This window comes from Anabrus simplex, chromosome 3 (assembly GCF_040414725.1).
Source record: "Anabrus simplex isolate iqAnaSimp1 chromosome 3, ASM4041472v1, whole genome shotgun sequence".
Classification (NCBI taxonomy): Eukaryota; Metazoa; Arthropoda; class Insecta; order Orthoptera; family Tettigoniidae; genus Anabrus; species Anabrus simplex.
In genome coordinates, this window is record NC_090267.1 from 243,483,297 (window position 1) to 243,501,594 (window position 18,298).

The window sequence follows — 18,298 nt, forward strand, 5'->3', positions numbered from 1 at the left end:
GAGAGTACAGAGAATATTTTATTTTATTGAGTCTCAGTAACTTGCATGGACCATCTACATTCACAGTACATTTTGCAATTTGAACAGGAAGCTTGGAACCGAGGTCTATTTTTTCGCCAGCTATTTTTAGAAGGAGGAATTTCTACCTGACGACCCAAATTAGAACAAAGAAATAATGTAATCCTAACAGCCCGGACCAACGGAAGAAATTTCGGAAGCCCGGCGAGAGGCTAGGAAAATCATACGATAGACGTTTGAAGTAAGCATCATGTACGTGATGTTTTGAGCCAATGATATGGTAGCGTCAATGTCAATATGGCTACGCATTGGTTAAAGTAAGAGATGGCCCTGAACGAGCATACGACGGCGTCTATGAGGACGAATTAATAAAAGCGACTAGCGCGTGGGCTAGCTACCCTTATTATTCGGCAGGAGTATGTGAAGGTAACATCGTGAAAAGAAGTATATTTACGTGAGTAGCGAAAGGGGATAGGTTAGTTTTGTTATTTAATTTCAGCAGGTTTAGCCGTTGTTTTCAAGGAATACGTCCTATTATAATTATTAAATGTTTGGAAGTTTGTAAATACATATAAATAATTGTAATGTTCCTGTTGACCGGTTGCATGAGGTCACAACTTGCTTTTCATTTTTATTCAGATTTTACAGCTGAGTGATTAGCGTCATATTTTTTATTATGTCAGTTGCTTGCTTTAGCCTTGTATATTTTTGATTTATATTCCATTGATGCTTGAGACGTAGTGAACGTCTCGGGGCTTATATGTAAATGTAAAAAGGATTTAAATTAAAGTTAAAAGGGACTATAATAAATTTTTAATGGGAGTTCAATGTGTAATAAAATATGCAGTCACGTTTTCTTGGATTTATTGCATCAAGTGTGAATGGGAATATGTGAGATTTTGGAGTTTGGATCCACGAGTTTTTTGTAGAGTCATCTTAATGATTATTTAAATATAAATATGAGTATAAATTAGTAATTGATTCACTAGTTCCTCGAACGCAGTTCCGTATTCCAATTTACGAATATTAGAATCAGTTTCCTTTAATTATTATTATTATTATTATTATTATTATTATTATTATTAATGCAGTTTTCTCGACGTGTATGAATGAGATATTTTAGTAATTTTCTGATTTTCAGACATGATCTATTGTCTATGTAGTAATTTCTAAGTTTCAAGTTATTGTGTTATTACAGAGTTGGCCACTTTATTATTCAACTTTAAGTGTACGAGCGCGAGTGCTTTGTTTGTTACCATCGCGGTGTTATTTCTTTTCATGCGCGAATATAAGCGGACGTCATTTATATTTGTATTCAGTTTTGGCAACTTTAGGTCATGTGATTATTTTGTGTGATAATTGAGTAAGGGGACTCGTCCCTCATTTGAAAAGCCTGTTTCCTTTCACATGTTTGAGTAACTTGCCTCGGATAGGCTTGTGAGCAGCGTGTGTTAAGTGTTGGACCCTGTATGTTTTTGATATTTGCTGCATTATTTTGGGTGACTGAATCTCCGTTTTGAGACATTCCGCTGTGTGGTTGGCAATGATGATGTCTGTACCCACCGAGGAGAGTTTTATTTTAGCAGCCTATTTTATTGGTTTTTGCCCATGTCACTACGGTTGTTGCGGTAGACGACATTTTTATATCGTGACGTTCTGTTTTCATTTTCTTTTGTGGTATAACCACGCTGAGGGATATTTGTGTCATGTAATCTTTTTCAGAGACCAACGTTGAGTTGTGTGTTGAATGTTAAAGCCTACTCTGTTATTTTCATGAATTTGTGTCATGTAATTTCAGGAATCCACGTTGATTTATGTGTGCCGTTGTAAAGTCCACCAGTAAATTGGTCTTGTGTCATTGATTTATTTCAGGAATCTACATTGAATAGGAAGTGATTGCTCAAAGTGTAAATTTAATTCCTTATACTTTGCACTGCGACTTTGAGTGAGTGAGAGTCGCGTAAATGCAGCATGCTTTTGCTTGGTGAGGCCTGGAAAACATGACATCATATTTTTTCCATTTGATTGTGTATATTTGCCATTTTTGTGATTTTGTTGTCTGTGGTTTCGATTCACAATGTTTGATTGTGCTCATGTCACTCATGATTGAGATGTATATATTAGTAGGATGTTTTACTACTCAGTGTCGTTTTATATTGTACAGTTAGATTAGTCATTGTCTCCCCTACGTGCATTAAGACACGTTTTACTTAACGTTAGAGACCCGCACTGCAATGCCAAGTGTGCAAAAAGGGGGTTATATACTCAATTACCGTCGGAAGAATTAACAAAAAAGAAGCCAAGAGAGTGGTGCGAGCACGCTAGCCAAAGTGGTAAAGTAATAACATTTAAGAATATTCTTCCTTGCAATGTTAAGTATGTGTATCGACATAAGCTTGCAAATTTGTATTATAATTTGAGTCTCAAGGTGGACTCTATTAAGCTTAGAGAATGATCTGAGTCATGTAATTTTGATCAATTTGGTATTTTGCTGCTTTTTTCTTAGTTTCTTGTTCATTTATTAATAAACATATTTTTCCTCTAAGCTGGCGTCATGCTTCGCCTTGCAACATCTAGTAAATACAGCAGCAAAGATTAGGAGTCGTAACAACTTTCTGCAGAAATTGTGTAGTACAACCTGGGGTGCTTCTGCAATTACCTTGAGAAGTTCTGCCCTTGGTTTTGTTTTCTCTGCGGCAGAATATAGTGCTCCTATGTCGATCAACAGCTGCCATGTGAAAATGGTGGACACTCAACTCAACAACACAATGAGGATTATTTCAGGTATAATAAGATCAACTCCTATCCACTGGCTTCCTGTCTTGAGCAACATCATGCCTCCTTCATTCCGTAGAGCACAAGCACTGTTGAGAGAATACTCCCAAGATAAATGAGAACCCTGACTTGCCCATCCACTCCAATATTCCTGACCTTCAGAGGAACCGGGTGAAATCTAGACATCCGCCAGTTGAGTTCGCTCAGAAGCTCACAGAAGACAATTTCAACCCATATGCCCAATGAAGGAAGATTGGATCTAAAAAACAGGTGAACATCTCTGGCCTTTCTTCCCACCTAATTCGTGGTCTGATCTCCCAAGAAGAACTTAGACCATCCTTAATAGGATTCGATTTGGTCATGTGTCTGTACTGCGTCCCTGTATAAATGGGGAAAGATACAATCCCCCGAGTGTGACTGTGGTGCTCCTTTTCAAATCATCGCACATTGTAAAGGAGTGTAGCAGAAGAGCCTACCCTGGAGATTGGTTTGATTTTCTAGAGGCCAATACAGAGGCTCTAGAATGGATAACATCTTTGGACATTAAAATATAATGTACTTGATTTCTTGTTTCTGTATATATATATATATATATATATATATGCCATACGATAAATAAATATAGTTGAAATCACCGTGACCATGTTAGTTATATGTTCCCAATCAAAATCCAGGGTGTATATATTTTTAAGGTATTATTTTTCATAGTTCGAAGTGAGCACGACTAGGTGTGGCTGACTAGTCTGGGGCAAATTACCTTGATAGTAGAAACGGGGACACTACATAACCTTCTTTTGGGCATCTTCTCCATATCATGCCATTAAAACTTTCATTTTGATTTTGCGTTTTGCAATCGAGACAACGCCTTAGCATGGCAGGAACAGCAACTTGGAGTACATTGGCTTTTCACCTTCAAGTACATTGTCAGTTAGTCCATTTTTAAGCTCATATTATCCAGTGTGCCAGTTGCAACAGCTTTTTGAAAGTAACACCAACTGCCTGAAACTTTGGTGCTTTTACCATGGACTTCCTCATTCCTGCCTGCTGCTAAATGATACAGGGAAGTCCATATGGCTTCACTCATATCTTCCACATTATTTGGACAACTCCGCAGTACAAATCCAAAAAAGGTTTTCTTATTTTATCTATTGTGTGCGATGTTAGTTTGCCTTTAACACCTAGAAATCAAAGGGCTTTTCTGACTTCGCTTCTGGTAATGACCAACACACTCCAGTTTTTCAGTATTTTTACCATTCCATGGGTCCACATCAACTACAGCTTTGTAGCTCTTCTATCTCCATCACCAAGGTACTGAGTGTATTCCAAGCCCCTACTTTCCTTTGATCGCATAAAAATTTTGCTTGCTCTCAAGGGATCTATGTTAGGTGAAGAGCGAGTGTTGTTTTGACAATACACAGGGCTGTGCTCTGACTTCCATGTCAAGTATATTGAGATTCTTTGTCATCAACCAAGTGCTTTTTGCATGGCATGCATTGTTTTGACATCAATTCCGTGTCCAGTATTTTACCATTCTTCACTGATATTACAGTAACAACTCCAACAAGTGAAGTAAATCCTCTCTCCATCCACGTTCAATCAACAAACACTGCACACTCTGCTGAATTCTTAGCCAAATCACTTACAGCACATTGCATTGTCTCTTTAGCTAACTGTGTTGTCACTTCATTGAAAGCATGTATGTGTCCGTGGTACGGTAAGAATTTTTCTGAGGAGGAGAAGGCAAGTCCATAAGGTAACAAAATGGCACAAGTTCACTGTGGCCACTGAATGCATAAACTGCTCTTCTGTTCACTTCAAATGTCTTGTCTTTTCTCACATTTGTATACATATCTGGAGTAGTATAAACACAATTTGAGCATAATAAATGGAAACACTTCTTAGATCCAATGAACTGAACTGACATGGCACCCTCAGAAAAGCATTGACTACAAGCCATCATAGATAACATATTATTTACATAATGTCAGTCAAATAAGCTATATCCTTCATTGATTTGATCATAGCTTTCATTAGAAGTAACATATTCTGGTGGGCTAGTTGTTCTCAGATCACTACCGTACTCAGAATTCCATTGTTCTGCTATAACCTATCAATTTTCTCCATGTGTGTAAACTGGTTTGCATGGAACTTCCTTACAGGCCTCCTTTTAGTTTTACTGTTATCCATGATTATAACAACAATGTACAGCAATATTCAGAATAAATACATTACAATTGCTCGAAACTTTCTGAAAGTATATCAATATAAATGGTAGGCCTACAAAATGCAAGGGTGCACAAAACATCGAAACATTCACAGTTGTTGATTGAAATAATTAAAAGCGATTCTCATATATAGCAGCATAGGGTTAGTATGGAGTGAACACTATATTGTACACGAGTAATTAGAAAGAAAACAAAAGTCGCAGATGTTCAGCATGAGCAGAAGGCAAATAATAAACACTTGTGTCCAGTAACGAGGGTCGTGGCTATGTGTGGGTGCTGCATTTTACATAAATGTTAATATCTTTAAAATGAGTGAAGTGACTGTTATGTAATTTACACCAAATTAAAGCTAATATCCTAATGAACACAAGTAACGTAAAATTAAAAATTTAAAAAATTCGAATTTTTGGCAATTTCTGGGTGTACACATACCATAAGTTTTCACGACGTGAATATTACAGTAATAGAGATAAGTATGGTGCAAAATACAATATCGCTTAGTCGAACCCATTAAAAATACTATGATGAATTCTACTCCTCGTTAGTGTATTTTAGGCTTGAAAATAAAACAAAGGAAACTAGTAGTTGCTTTTAGCCATAGGTGATTTCTTTACATCTGTTTCCATTAAGTAGAAGGGATTATAACAATCCTTCCATTAATAAGAAACAATGTATTGTGATTGGGAGAACGGTTTCTTTGCAATCTAACCTAGCATTTATTTTACTTCCAGTTTCGATACAAGCAATGTGATCGTTAGAGCAGGTAGTTACAATAAAGGCAGCAAGAGCTCGGACCATCCGGCAGAAACATTCATCTTGCATGAACAGTTTACATTGAGTGAGGGAAAGAACTTCTTCCTTAAGGATGATATTGCCCTGATAAAGGTACGTGAAAAAACGGTACTATTTCCCCGGTCTTTCTTGATATTGTTGAAGTGAATAATTACAGTTTAGGGCATTCCATGTGAAATCCAATAGCAAAATGAATGAGTAACTTACTTTAAATTATGAAGTAATATCTTAAGAAAAATAACAAGTTTGGAAATATTAACTTCTGCACAATAGCTTTCTCTGTCCAACAGTTTTCATTATATTAAATGTTGAATATAGCATAATTTTCCGATACTCAACTATTTTCAGAAATATTATGAACAAACAAGATAGGAACTTCATTTCTTTACAGTTACAAAGACAATACTTTACATTGGTGATAGGCCGGGATCTTGCCGACCCGATACGCAGCGAGGTTCGAGCCTGTTCTGAGCAAGCTCGAGCTGTCACGTGACTGAAGGCGGAGTCTGACTCGGGCTACAGCGCGAACGTATAGATAGAGCTGGAAACGGTAGGAGCGGAGCAGTTGTTTTTGCTCGTCCTCTGGAGACCTCCGGGAGTCCTCCGATTGAATTCAGTGGCGGAAAATTCAAATGCTTTAATGTGGAAAATGTTGTATCGGTGATCTTAGGAGGAATTACAATTTAGATTTCAGTACTAATCCCACAGATGCATCTGTTCCCCTACGTTTATCATTCAAATGCTGAGGTCGTTTCAAGATCAACGCATTATTTGTTACGCTATGAATAACAGATTTTGATCTGCTGACATTCGGTTTGCAATATGTGCAGGTTGATAGAATACTGTAGATTGAATATTGGCATATATTATACCGTTGCAAATGCATTAACAATATTATTAATAGTAAAATATTGTAATAATTATATTCCATTACATGTGAACATGTATTATATACGATGTTCGTAGCTCATTTATTACTGAAGAGAAAGAACTGATTGGAATTAATTATATGCTGTACCGGGCTCAGTAGTCCAGACGGTAGAGCGCTGGCTATTGGTTGGGAAGGAGCGGTGCGGAGCGGAGCAGTTGTTGTGACGTCATCACCCGGTTGTACCGTGTAAACTACCGAGTGAGTGTACTGTACCGCCTCTGTGGTTTAGTGGTTGGTGTGATTAGCTGCCACCCCCGGAGGCTCGGGTTCGATTCCCGGCTCTGCCACTAAGTTTGAAAAGTGGTACAAAGGCTGGAACGGGGACCCCTCAGCCTCGGGAGGTCAACTGAGTAGAGGTGGGTTCGACTCCCACCTCAGCCATCCTGGAAGTGGTTTAAAGCCACGGCCGCTTCCTTCCCTCTTCCTTGTCTATCCCTTACAATCTTCCCAATTTGTATTTTGCTGATGTTTATCATCAGTAATTTCAAAGAAATGCATGCATCAGACGGTGTTCGTGTCATTTGTGATCCAAATTTCTGTAAAAGTTTATTAAATTCCCTTAAATATTCTAAAACATAAATACCATCTAAAAATGGTATTAACTATCTTCTTCTTCTTAATCTGTTTACCCTCCAGAGTTGGCTTTTCCCTCGGACTCAGCGAGGGATCACACCTCTACCGCCTCAAGGGCAGTGTCCTGGAGCGTGAGACATTGGGTCGGGGATACAACTGAGTAGAATGGCCAGTACCTCGCCCAGGCGGCCTAACCTGCTATGCTGAATAGGGGCCATGCGGGGGATGGGAGGATTGGAAGGGATAGACATGGAAGACGGAAGGAAGCGGCTGTGGTCTTCAGTTAGGTACCATCCCGGCATTTGCCTGGAGGAGAATTGGGAAACCACGGAAAACCACTTCCAGGATGGCTGAGGTGGGATTCGAAATCCCTCTACTCAGTTGACATCTCGAGGCTGAGTGGACCCCGTTCCAGCCCTCGTACCACTTTTCAAATTTCGTGGCAGAGCCGGGAATCGAACCCGGGTCTCTGGGGGTGGCAGCTAATCACACTGACCACTACACTACAGAGGCGGACCTTTGCATTATCTACAAAACACAACAAGCAGAGGAAATACAGACGCAAATTTAATAAACACAGCCTGAATACAGGTACAATACACTTACAAGGGGAGGCCACGACGTTCGGATCACGGACTACCTTCAAACTTTGTACACATTTAGTAGTCCATTAGAACAACATAAGATGCAACTAGTAAGGCGTACTACTGAGGCGTTCTCGAGAAAATCGCAAGAGACATTTTTGCGTCGAAAATGTACCTTTGCGTTCGGGGCACAAACACGAAACGGCGGTTGTCGACTGGTGAGCGTTCAAGCGCCGTAATCGCTGGTGCGCTGGATCGAGTCCCGCTTTTTGCTCTGTTTTTCAACACTGGTCATTTTCATTAAAATGCAATTTGTTCGGGGCGTCGACCCACGTGAATGTTTCGCCCCTACTGGCACCATAGTGTATGAATCTGTGTGTAATTGGAATGACGGTAGTGTGGAATGTTGTGTGTGAGGAAAGGAAGTTTAAGGACGTCACAAACACCCAGTTCCCAGACGAGGGATATTAATCATTACAATTAAAAGAACCCTTACCCGGCTGCGAATTGAGCCCGGGACCGCCGGGTGACATACTGTCGCGTTGCCACCTACACCGCGAGGCCAGACGGCACTCGTCATAGTCTATCATATATATTACACTTCAAAGGTAATATAATGAAAAAGGTGTATTCTATTTGCGTGGACTTTTATCGGATTTCCAATGTTATTTGGCTCTACTCATTTTTATCGTCTTCTTCTTTAACTGTTTACCCTCCAGGGTCGGTTTTTCACTCGGACTTAGCGAGGGATCCCACCTCTACCGCCTCAAGGGCATGGTCCTGGAGCTGAAGACTTTGGGTCGGGGATGAAACGGGGAAGGATGACTCGTTGGCTGAATGGTTAGTGTACTGGCCTTCGGTTCAGAAGGTCCCGGGTTCGATTCCCGGCTGGGTCGGGGTTTTAACCTTAAATGGTTAATTCCAATGGCCCGGGAGCTGGGTGTTTGTGCTGTTCCAAACATTCCTGCAACTCACACACCACACACAATACTGTCCTCCACCACAATAGCACGCAGTTACCTACATATGGCAGATGCCGCCCAGCCTCATCGGAGGGTCTGCCTTACAAGGGCTGCACCCGGTTAGAAAAAGTCACACGAAATTAAAAAAAGGAAAAACTCTACGTGCAGATAAGCAAACAGAATATGAAGTGCAGCACCATTCATGCAGGTGCGTGTATGATACATCCTCTTTCGTACGTCGCATGTCCACGATTTTTTCGGCTGGGTAGCCCTGTTCTCATCAGCTACTCAGTCGGCCCAAGAACAACCAAACGGCAACGCCTAGTTGGCTGTCGCCTCCTTGCTCCAACATGTATACCTGTCTCATCATTGGCGTGGACATCACCTACAACGACCATTTCATTCTCACGGACCTTCACAAGTCTGGCTCCTCCATCCACAATGTTATCCGGGTCCAGGATCGTTCCACCAAGCGTCCTTCACCATACGTCCTGGCTTATCTACATCATCCAGATGACCGCGCAGCCCTTGTAAACACTGGCGTGACCATCAACGGCCGACTCCTTGCAGTGGTGAATACTCTGGATTTCATCTTACAGCAACTGCATTATAATCCTTCTGCCAATCCCAGTATTTACTCCCATTGCTTAGCCTTCCCCTACCGCCAGTACCGCCCCTACCGCCCTCCACCACCATCTCGTCCACATCCGCCACTACTCCTACTACAACTACCACTACTACCGTTGCCCAGACGCCCCCATCCAATTCTCCCCGCACTACCACGACTAGTCACCCTTCTCTAATCATTGTCCACATCTATCACCTCCCTCACTGCTACACTACCTAGTTCCCAACCAACCCCTACTACCCATCCTGCCACTACAACAACCACACAGCCTGACTCTCACGGGACGACAGCCGCTGCTACACCAGCTCCTCAGCTTCAATCCCCGAGCTGTGTTCTTCGAGGCGTTGATCCTACCATCACGGAAAACGACATATTGGAGGAACTCAATCTGACAGGCGTCCCGGCACTTCGTGTGTTCCGTATATACAATCATACTGGCCCAACGTTCATGGTATCCCTCCAAATCCCGTCAGATGAAGACGTCCACCAACTTATCACTCAGGCGTCTGCCTCCGTCGTCGGCACCATCGTGTGGAACATTCTCGTTCCCCACCCCGTACTATGTGCTCTCCTCCTATCAATTCTACCAACAATTCTCCTCGTCGCCCTCACCCAGACTCGCCACCCGCCCCACCCCCGCAAACGGTTTATGTTCCTGCTCCTCAACCAGCACCTTTTCCGCCGTCCCTTCCACTATTAGACCTTCTTCGCCTTCTTGCTACTTCCATTACCAACATCACAACCACCCTCTACTATTTTATGTTGCAACACTTCCCTTGTTCCCCTTTCTCCAACTTCTCCAACTTCACTTCGAACCCACACCCTGTCCCAACACAATATCTGTAAAACTTTAAGTTGTAATCCTATGTAATTCTTTTCTTTTCCACTATGCGCGCCCGAGATACGCAAATCAATGTGCATTCTTTTTGACAAGGGGACCAGTGGGGGTTTGCTGCTTGGGGGGTGCTGTTGGGGGCTCTCTCCTGGGGTCCTCTTGTGGTCGTTTGACTCCTGCGCCGCCTACTGATCACGTCCTCCTCCTACGTATGTACGACACATACTTTTCACTGTGCATTTTGTCTTCATTAATCTATTCCCTTTCTTCGGCCTATGAGCTCCTTCTTGAGCTGATGGCCCGCCCCTCCTCGAGTGAGGAGAGGGAATGAAATAACTTGCTTTGCGTTGCGTTGCTTGTATGATACTGATAGCGAAGGTGCATGCTGTCATATATTACTACATTCAGCCTTGTGGGGAATAAAGACTGCTCACAAAATTACAAGGCTCAGATGCAAAATGCAAACTCGTGTCCTCATCCTGAGGTGGTGCATCTTTTTCAGGCACACCCCCATTGGAGGTGAGCTGCATTTACTATTTCAACCACATACCAGCCCTCCTGCTATTCTTAAATTTCTGACCGTACTGGACCGACTTAGATTAAAGGTTAGATTAGTTAGTTAGGTTAGATGTTAATACGAGCAAGTCGGTAGGTTGCGCGCGCACAAAAGCTCGATCGACGTCATCTGTTCGAGCGGCTCAAGCCGGGCTCAAGCGCATCACTACTATACAGGATACAATAAATTATAACTGTCTTTGGAGTTTAGTTATTTATTAACATGTTCTGAAAACATATTAATTCGGCGGGCTTGAAAGTCACCACGGTTTTCTCTTCAAAACAGGAGACGGACTGCGTTCATAAAACTTCGCGGTCTTGCTGTATTTGTCTGGAAACGAGTTTCTTTGCTCAGTTTACGAAACACGCGCGTGGACTTATGCACCCCTACACGATTGCAATCTCTGCGTAGTTAAGTTGAACAATCTCTGCATTGCTCCCCTCTCATTGAGTAGCTGCGTTCTTCTTGTGAGTGCTGAACTTCATTATAATAATTCTGAAGTATCGTTGGAATATTACGTACGCAAGTATCAATGCCAATGAGGAGCATTTTAAATATATCATGCAAGAAAGTTTTATGTGGCATGCTGATACGTTCTTTTCCTGTGTTTCCCATTATTAAATGCACTATGTAGAGTTGTAGAAAATGAGTTCTAACATACAAATAAAGCGTTTTCGGTTCCATCTCCACACAACATATTTTCTTCTACTACGTGTGAGGAATTTGTCTTGAAAGCTTGACCTACCGTATTGTTAAAGAAAAACTAGAGTTAGCCTTTATTAATTTCTAAGAATTTTATTTTTTATATTTTACAATCTGCTTTACGTCGTACGGACTCAGATAGGACAATGGGGTAGAAAACGGACAGGAGTGGGAAGGAAGCTACAGTGACCTTTATTAAGGTACAGCTTGGTGTGAAAATGGGAAACCACGGAAAACCATCTTCACGGCTGTCGACATTGGGGTTCGAACCCACTATCCTCCGAATGCAAGCTGATAGCTACTGGCCCAAACCGCAAAACCACTTGTTCGGTTCTAAGTTTCTCTTGTAGCATTTATACGCTAAGTATTTTTCATACCAACCTTTCTCCCAAGGTAGTTAGAGAAAGAGGTAGGGATCACGCGCAGGTCTCCCCACCACTCTTGGCCGTCGATGACGTCAACATGAACCCTCAGCGCCTTGTCTTCTGTATGAGGTAGGCTAATACACTGCTGTAAGCTATTCTGTTTTAGCCACAAGTTAGAGGTAACAGAACTTCATTGATATTTTAACATCACCTCAGAAAAGGCATTCCACTTCACTATTACAGTAGAGTAATAATAGGAGATCAAATACAGTGTGAATCCAGCAGCGTTTCTGAAATATTTCGATCTGTATATACGTAAAAGGTTGTAACAATGTTAAGACTGTGATTGCAGTTGAATGGTCATTCCATATGTTCATGTTCTTAACACCTATGATAACAATAACAAGGGGCTCTAATTGTTAAAGACTCGAACATTAAAGCTTGATGACTGCAAGAAATATGTCCGTTGTTACAAGCAATATTGGGAAACTGTATACACTGTCAACAACACAAACAGCAAATGTTAGGAAACTGTCCACAACATAACAGCACAGTAAATGTTCTCCAAGTGCTAGGATGACAAATTCCACGTTAACATTAGATAGGCCATATAAATTAATGAACCTGTACATTAACATTCTTAGCACTGGTTTCATATACAACATAGTAAATTGCCTTTCATAAAAAAATAACAGGCATGTTATAAACAAAGAATAATGCTGATAAAAAATCAAACACACTTATCCATAGCATTAGTGGAATTTCTTTGCTTTTCTTCTTTCTTTATCGGTATTGTATTAACTGAAACCCGGTCTCTTGAATGTCTTACTTTTGTTTAAAGCGTCCATTTGAATAATAGAACGGCTTCTCACGAAGCAGCTTGCAAGCCCATAAATTTCGGGGAATGTCTTCTTCAGGATATCCGTAAGGTGTATGACGGTGTGATGATGTTAGAACCCTCCTTCAGTTCTTTCCCGTGGTAAAATTGAAACTACCGAGCTCGATAGCTGCAGTCGCTAAGTGCTGCCAGTATCCAGTATTCGGGAGATAGTGGGTTCGAACCCCACTGTCGGCAGCCCTGAAGAGGGTTTTTCGTGGTTTCCCATTTTCACACCAAGCAAATGCTGGGGCTATACCTTAATTAAGGCCAAGGACACTTCCTTCCCACTCCTAGCCCTTTCCTATCCCATCGTCGGCATAAGACCTATCTTTGTCGGTGCGACGTACAACTGGCAAAAAAAAAAAAAAAAAAATTGAAACAAACAAAGGAACTCTTTTTGAAATCAATTTCCACCCATTGTAGTTTGACCTGTTTTCTCTCCGTAATTGCTTTCTATATCAAGGTACTTCTTCTTTACACTAAAAGCTATACAGCCAGTGAAGTTTTCAAGCAGCTCATCACGATCCTTCGTTTCGCGACTGTCCTCGTGCTGCTCCACTAGCGCTTGAAGAGATTTAACGAACCCTTGCTCATCCTCCGGTAAAGAATAGGATGTAGTGGGCTCAACGCTGGCCTTTAGGCCTCTACACACGACCCACCCAATCTGCTGGGCCCGATCTGCAGGCTAGTTGGCGCGGTAAATCGGGTGCTGCTCAGCTGCTCTACACACGACCCAATCTGCTGGGCCCGATCTGCAGGCAGTTGGCGTGGTAAAAATCGGGTGCTGCTCTCCACACGGCCCAATCTGCTGGGCCCGATCTGCAGTAGGCTGGCTCGCTCTGGCCTGGAAACGCGTGATCATGGCTCCTTCATTTTCTAAATTTCAAAAAATAGGAAATGCATTGACTTTGTTGTCATTGAAGTCGTTACGAAGGAGAAAATATTGGGCTAAATGGTGGTTATTACAGAGAAAGAAATTTAGTCATAGAAATATTATGAAAGAACTAGAAACATTCGAGTTTAGAAATGTTCTGTGAATGGATATCGACACTTTCAATGACCTGCTCTACCTGGTGGCGCCTTTAATAAAGAAACAAGATACTATAATGGGGGAAAGGGTGAGTGTTCAAGAGCGATTAATCGTGACTAAGATTTTTAGCTACTTGAGCGAGTTACAGAGATTTGCAATTTAGTGCAGCCGTGTCACCACAGCTTTTGCCCGGCTCCATGGCTAAATGGTTAGCGTGCTGGCCTATCGTCACACGAGTTCGATTCCCGGCAGGGTCTAGAATTTTAACCATCATTGGTTAATTTCCCTGGAACGGGGGCTGGGTGTATGTGTTGTGTTCATCATCATTTCATCCTCATCACGACGCGCAGGTCGCCTACGGGAGTCAAATCAAAAGACCTACACCTGGCGAGCCAAACCCTTCCTAGGATCTCCCGGCACTAAAAACCATACGCCATTTCATTTGATTTTACCACAGCTTTTGTCTAAAATCATTCCACAAACATGTTGCGCTATTTTCAATAGTCTGAAGGAATACATAAAAGTAAGTGATTAAAATGTATATTTCTTTATTGTAAGAGTATTTATTTCTGAAATTACGTATGAGTACAAAATACGAGAAGAAACTAACCTAAAATTATAAACTAAATTAATCTAAGCTATATTATTGTCTATAGTGAACTACTAATCTAACTGAATCTGATCACTGCCCTCTGAAACACGTCACACGTGCTAGGTGGCGACGAGGCAACTGATAGCTTATCGGCCGACTTCCGGAGTGCAAAAGTTGGGAGATTGTGTGGTCGGCCCGACCAACCACCCGACAAGAGTTTTGTCGGCCAATCTGGTCCGAGCAAACCTACACACCACCCAATCTGCAGATTGGGTCGTGTGTAGCGCCCTTTATAGACTGGCATACGATATCAGAGTTTTGATCGAGATCATCAATAGCATGTAACATATTTGGGCGTAATGTTTCATAATCCTCCGGAGAACATTTGCAATTTCTTATCGCATCGGAAGCACAGAGGCTGAGAAGTAATGATTTCACGTTTCGCGTCACAACTGTCGGAAGAGGTTGGTCATAAAGCCTTCCGAACCCTCCGAAGCTGAAAAAGATAGCTTTCGATAATGTCTTGATTACTTCTGTCACCATTTATTTAGGCCAGTGGCTTTAAAGTGTATGTTTCGTTCCTTCGTATGCCTGCTATGATTTGTGCAGACTGGAATGGCATTACAAAGCATACTGAAAAGTGTACACTACTACTGCTTTTTACGTTTTATCACATAAAATAAACACACACGGTTTCTTATACACCACAGATATGTTACTATCGTGTATTATTAGCACCTAACTTCTGCGTGCACAGCGATTCTTATTCGAACTACCTCTCCCTCATTCATGCAGATTCAACGCGAGGGTCCAGCGTGACGTCACAGCTCTGCTTTGCTACTGCGCACCTCTCTCGTGATTCCTACCTTGAATTCTACGCACCTTGCCTTTCACCGTGAACATTTAGTGCAGTTATGCGTTTTGTAGTTTATACACGGCATTTTTACGGTCCCTAACTGGGAATTCGTTCGTACGTTATCTTCTTTGCTTGTTTTTTGATGTGGTGCAAGAAGTGTTCTTAAGAATTTTTAGCCATCATCGTAAGTGAAGTAGTGATTAACCTGAGCGACATTTTGTTTTCAAATAGCTCCTCCTTTAAGGCGATCGCGCTGCTACGTGGAATAAAAGGCTGAAATTTGGAGGGATAGAAGGAAATACGTCAAGGAAAATGTTTCATTAGCTAATCAGAGGTCGGGAATTGATATTTTAGGTACTTTTAGTTATGATCGAGAATGAAACTATCTTCTTAATCTGTTTGCCCTCCAGGGTTGGCTTTTCCCTCGGACTCAGCGAGGGATCCTACCTCTACCGCCTCAAGAGCAGTGTCCTGGAGCGTGAGACATTGGGTCGGGGATACAACTGGGGACAATGACCAGTACCTCGCCCAGGGGGATAGGAAGATTGGAAGGGATAGACAAGGAAGAGGGAAGGAATCGGCCGTGTCCTTAAGTTAGGTACCATCCCGGCATTTGCCTGGAGGAGAAGTGGGAAACCACGGAAAACCACTTACAGGATGGCTGAGGTGGGAATCGAACCCACCGCTACTCAGTTGACCTCCAGAGGCTGAGTGGACCCCGTTCCAACCCTCGAACCACTTTTAAAATTTCGTGGCAAAGCCGGGAATCGAACCCGGGCCTACGGGGGTGGCAGCTAATCACACTAACCACTACACCACAGGGGCGGACATGAAACTATCTACTTTAGTTTATTTATAATATTTTCTTCTTCTTATTTCGCTACGGCCTCTGTAGGACCACGGTCAGCTTTGTCATGGTTCGGGGTTTTCTTTCTTTCCTCCCAGAAGCTCTTCATCTTCTCTCTCCTTCCCTTCCTTTCTTCAGTCGATATTTTCAGTATCCTCTTCTCTTGTCTCCCGCACTGTTGTTTCTCTATCCCATTCCTGTACATTTCTCTGTCGTTGAGCTCCGGTTGGTGTATATTTATTTCTTCATTTCTTTATTTTTCCACCTTGATCCCCATGTCAGTCCAGTCCTTCTAGAGTTCGACAACCAGTTGGTTCTCGTATTTCCTCTCGTCCTACCCGTTGTCTCCCATACTTTCTAGTCAATTTCTCCATGTCCATCCTGATACATGCCCAGCAGATCTTGCTCTAAAGAGTCTTATTTCTTTAGGAGATAGTCTTTATGATTCGGTGCAGTTCTCCCTTGATTTTTGTACGTTCATTTCCAGTACCCTTTTCAGAATTCTTCTTTCTCCAGTTGTTCTGCCCCATGCCTTCCTAGTGTCACCGTCTCGGCCGTGTACAGTACCGTGTTCCTCACTGTTGCCTTGCAATGCCTGAGCTTTGAGTCTGTTGATGTCCTTCTTTTATTGCACCCTTCTCAGGTCGCAAGATAGGTACTCCTCATCTTTTTCACCCTTTCTTTTATCCCATCGTTGCTCCTGCTCTTTTCTGTTACATATTCTTCAAGGTACTTAAACTTTTCTACTTTTAGTATGGTGCCTTCTGGTGATTTCCAATCTCCGGTGATGGTCTTCAGAGTCTTTGTCTTTTCGAAGGCGATCCATAACCCTACTTTTATGGCTATCTTGCTCATGTTATAGAGTTGTTTCTTTGCATCTTCTTCCGTCTTGCATCTTCTTCCGTCTCGCTTACGACTGTTCAAAAGTGCGATCTCTTGCTGATATACAAGCTCATTCTTCTAACCCCGCCGCACTTAACTATTTTGGATGGGGGAACTTGACGAACATGGTGTATTACTCCAATTGAGGTACAGCCTGGTGTGAAATTGGGAAACCACGGAAAAACCATCTTCAGGGCTGCCGACACTGGGGTTCGAACCCGCTATCTCCCGAACGCAAGCTGATAGCTACTGGCCCAAACCGCACAACCACTTGCTCGGTTCTAAGTTACATTTGTTGCATTTATACGCTAAATATTTTTCATACCAACCTTTCTCCATTAACATTTAGCGCAGTTATGCGTTTTGTAATTTATAACTTACCAAAATGAGATGTTCAACAAATTTCCAATTTCTTTGCTATCATTTAAGAAAAGGCTAGGAAAACATCAGATAGGGAATCTGCCACATGGGCGACTGCCCTAAATGCAGATCAGTAATGATTGATTGATTGATTGATTGAATCGGAGGGAAATCTTGTCGCTCGAGTGCTTGCAGCTGCTTACTCCTTACAATACATCCCTGGAGTATTTGAATTTAGCCTGTATGACAGGGAATAGCACGCCGTTGCGGAGCTTGTATTGCAGAAGAAAGCCGCACTTTATAAACAGTTGTTTTGAAGGATAACATGAGCAAATATCGAGCAGTGGCTGCGTGGTTTGGGTCACGTAGTTATCAGCTCGTATTCAGGAGATAGTGGTAGCTCTGAAGATGTTTTCTGTGGATTCTTAATTTCCTATTTTCATTCCAGGAAAATTCTGGGGCTGTACCTTAATTAAGGCCGCGTTAGATTCCTTTCCGCTCCTAGTCATTTCTTAACCCATCGTCATCTATCTGTTTGTGTGCGACGAAAAACAAATAAATGCATACGTTTAAAAATCTGCCAACGGACGTAGCCGTGTTAAAACACCGGATCCCGTGAGATTTCCGAAGTTAAGCAGCATTGGGCGTGGTCAAGATTTGGATGGATTACCGCGCGCTGTTGGTGGTGGGTAAGGGAATGCAGGAGCGGAAAGGAACTGGCCACTCTACCGTACGTAAACTCTGGCTCAGGAACACCTCTGCCGAGGTTCGGACCTGCCTTCGGGCAGAATACACCCTTACCTTGCCTTTTGAAAATATTTCCAACACAGAGAGACGAAAGTTCATATCGACAAATCTGTGCTTTTTCTTGTAGTTTAGGTATCTGTATTAGATTACAGGAACGA

General features: G+C 42.2%; 1 protein-coding gene across 2 annotated transcripts in view; it reads left to right on the forward strand.

Annotated features, from left to right (window-relative positions):
* LOC136867192 (serine protease 42) overlaps nucleotides 1–18,298 on the forward strand; it is a 155,313-nt gene that overhangs the window by 72,917 nt on the left and 64,098 nt on the right. For both annotated transcript variants that reach the window (XM_067144312.2, XM_068227047.1), the window contains one exon: nucleotides 5,750–5,903. In XM_067144312.2, the coding sequence (XP_067000413.2) occupies nucleotides 5,750–5,903 (154 nt within the window). The remainder of the gene's footprint in view (nucleotides 1–5,749; nucleotides 5,904–18,298) is intronic.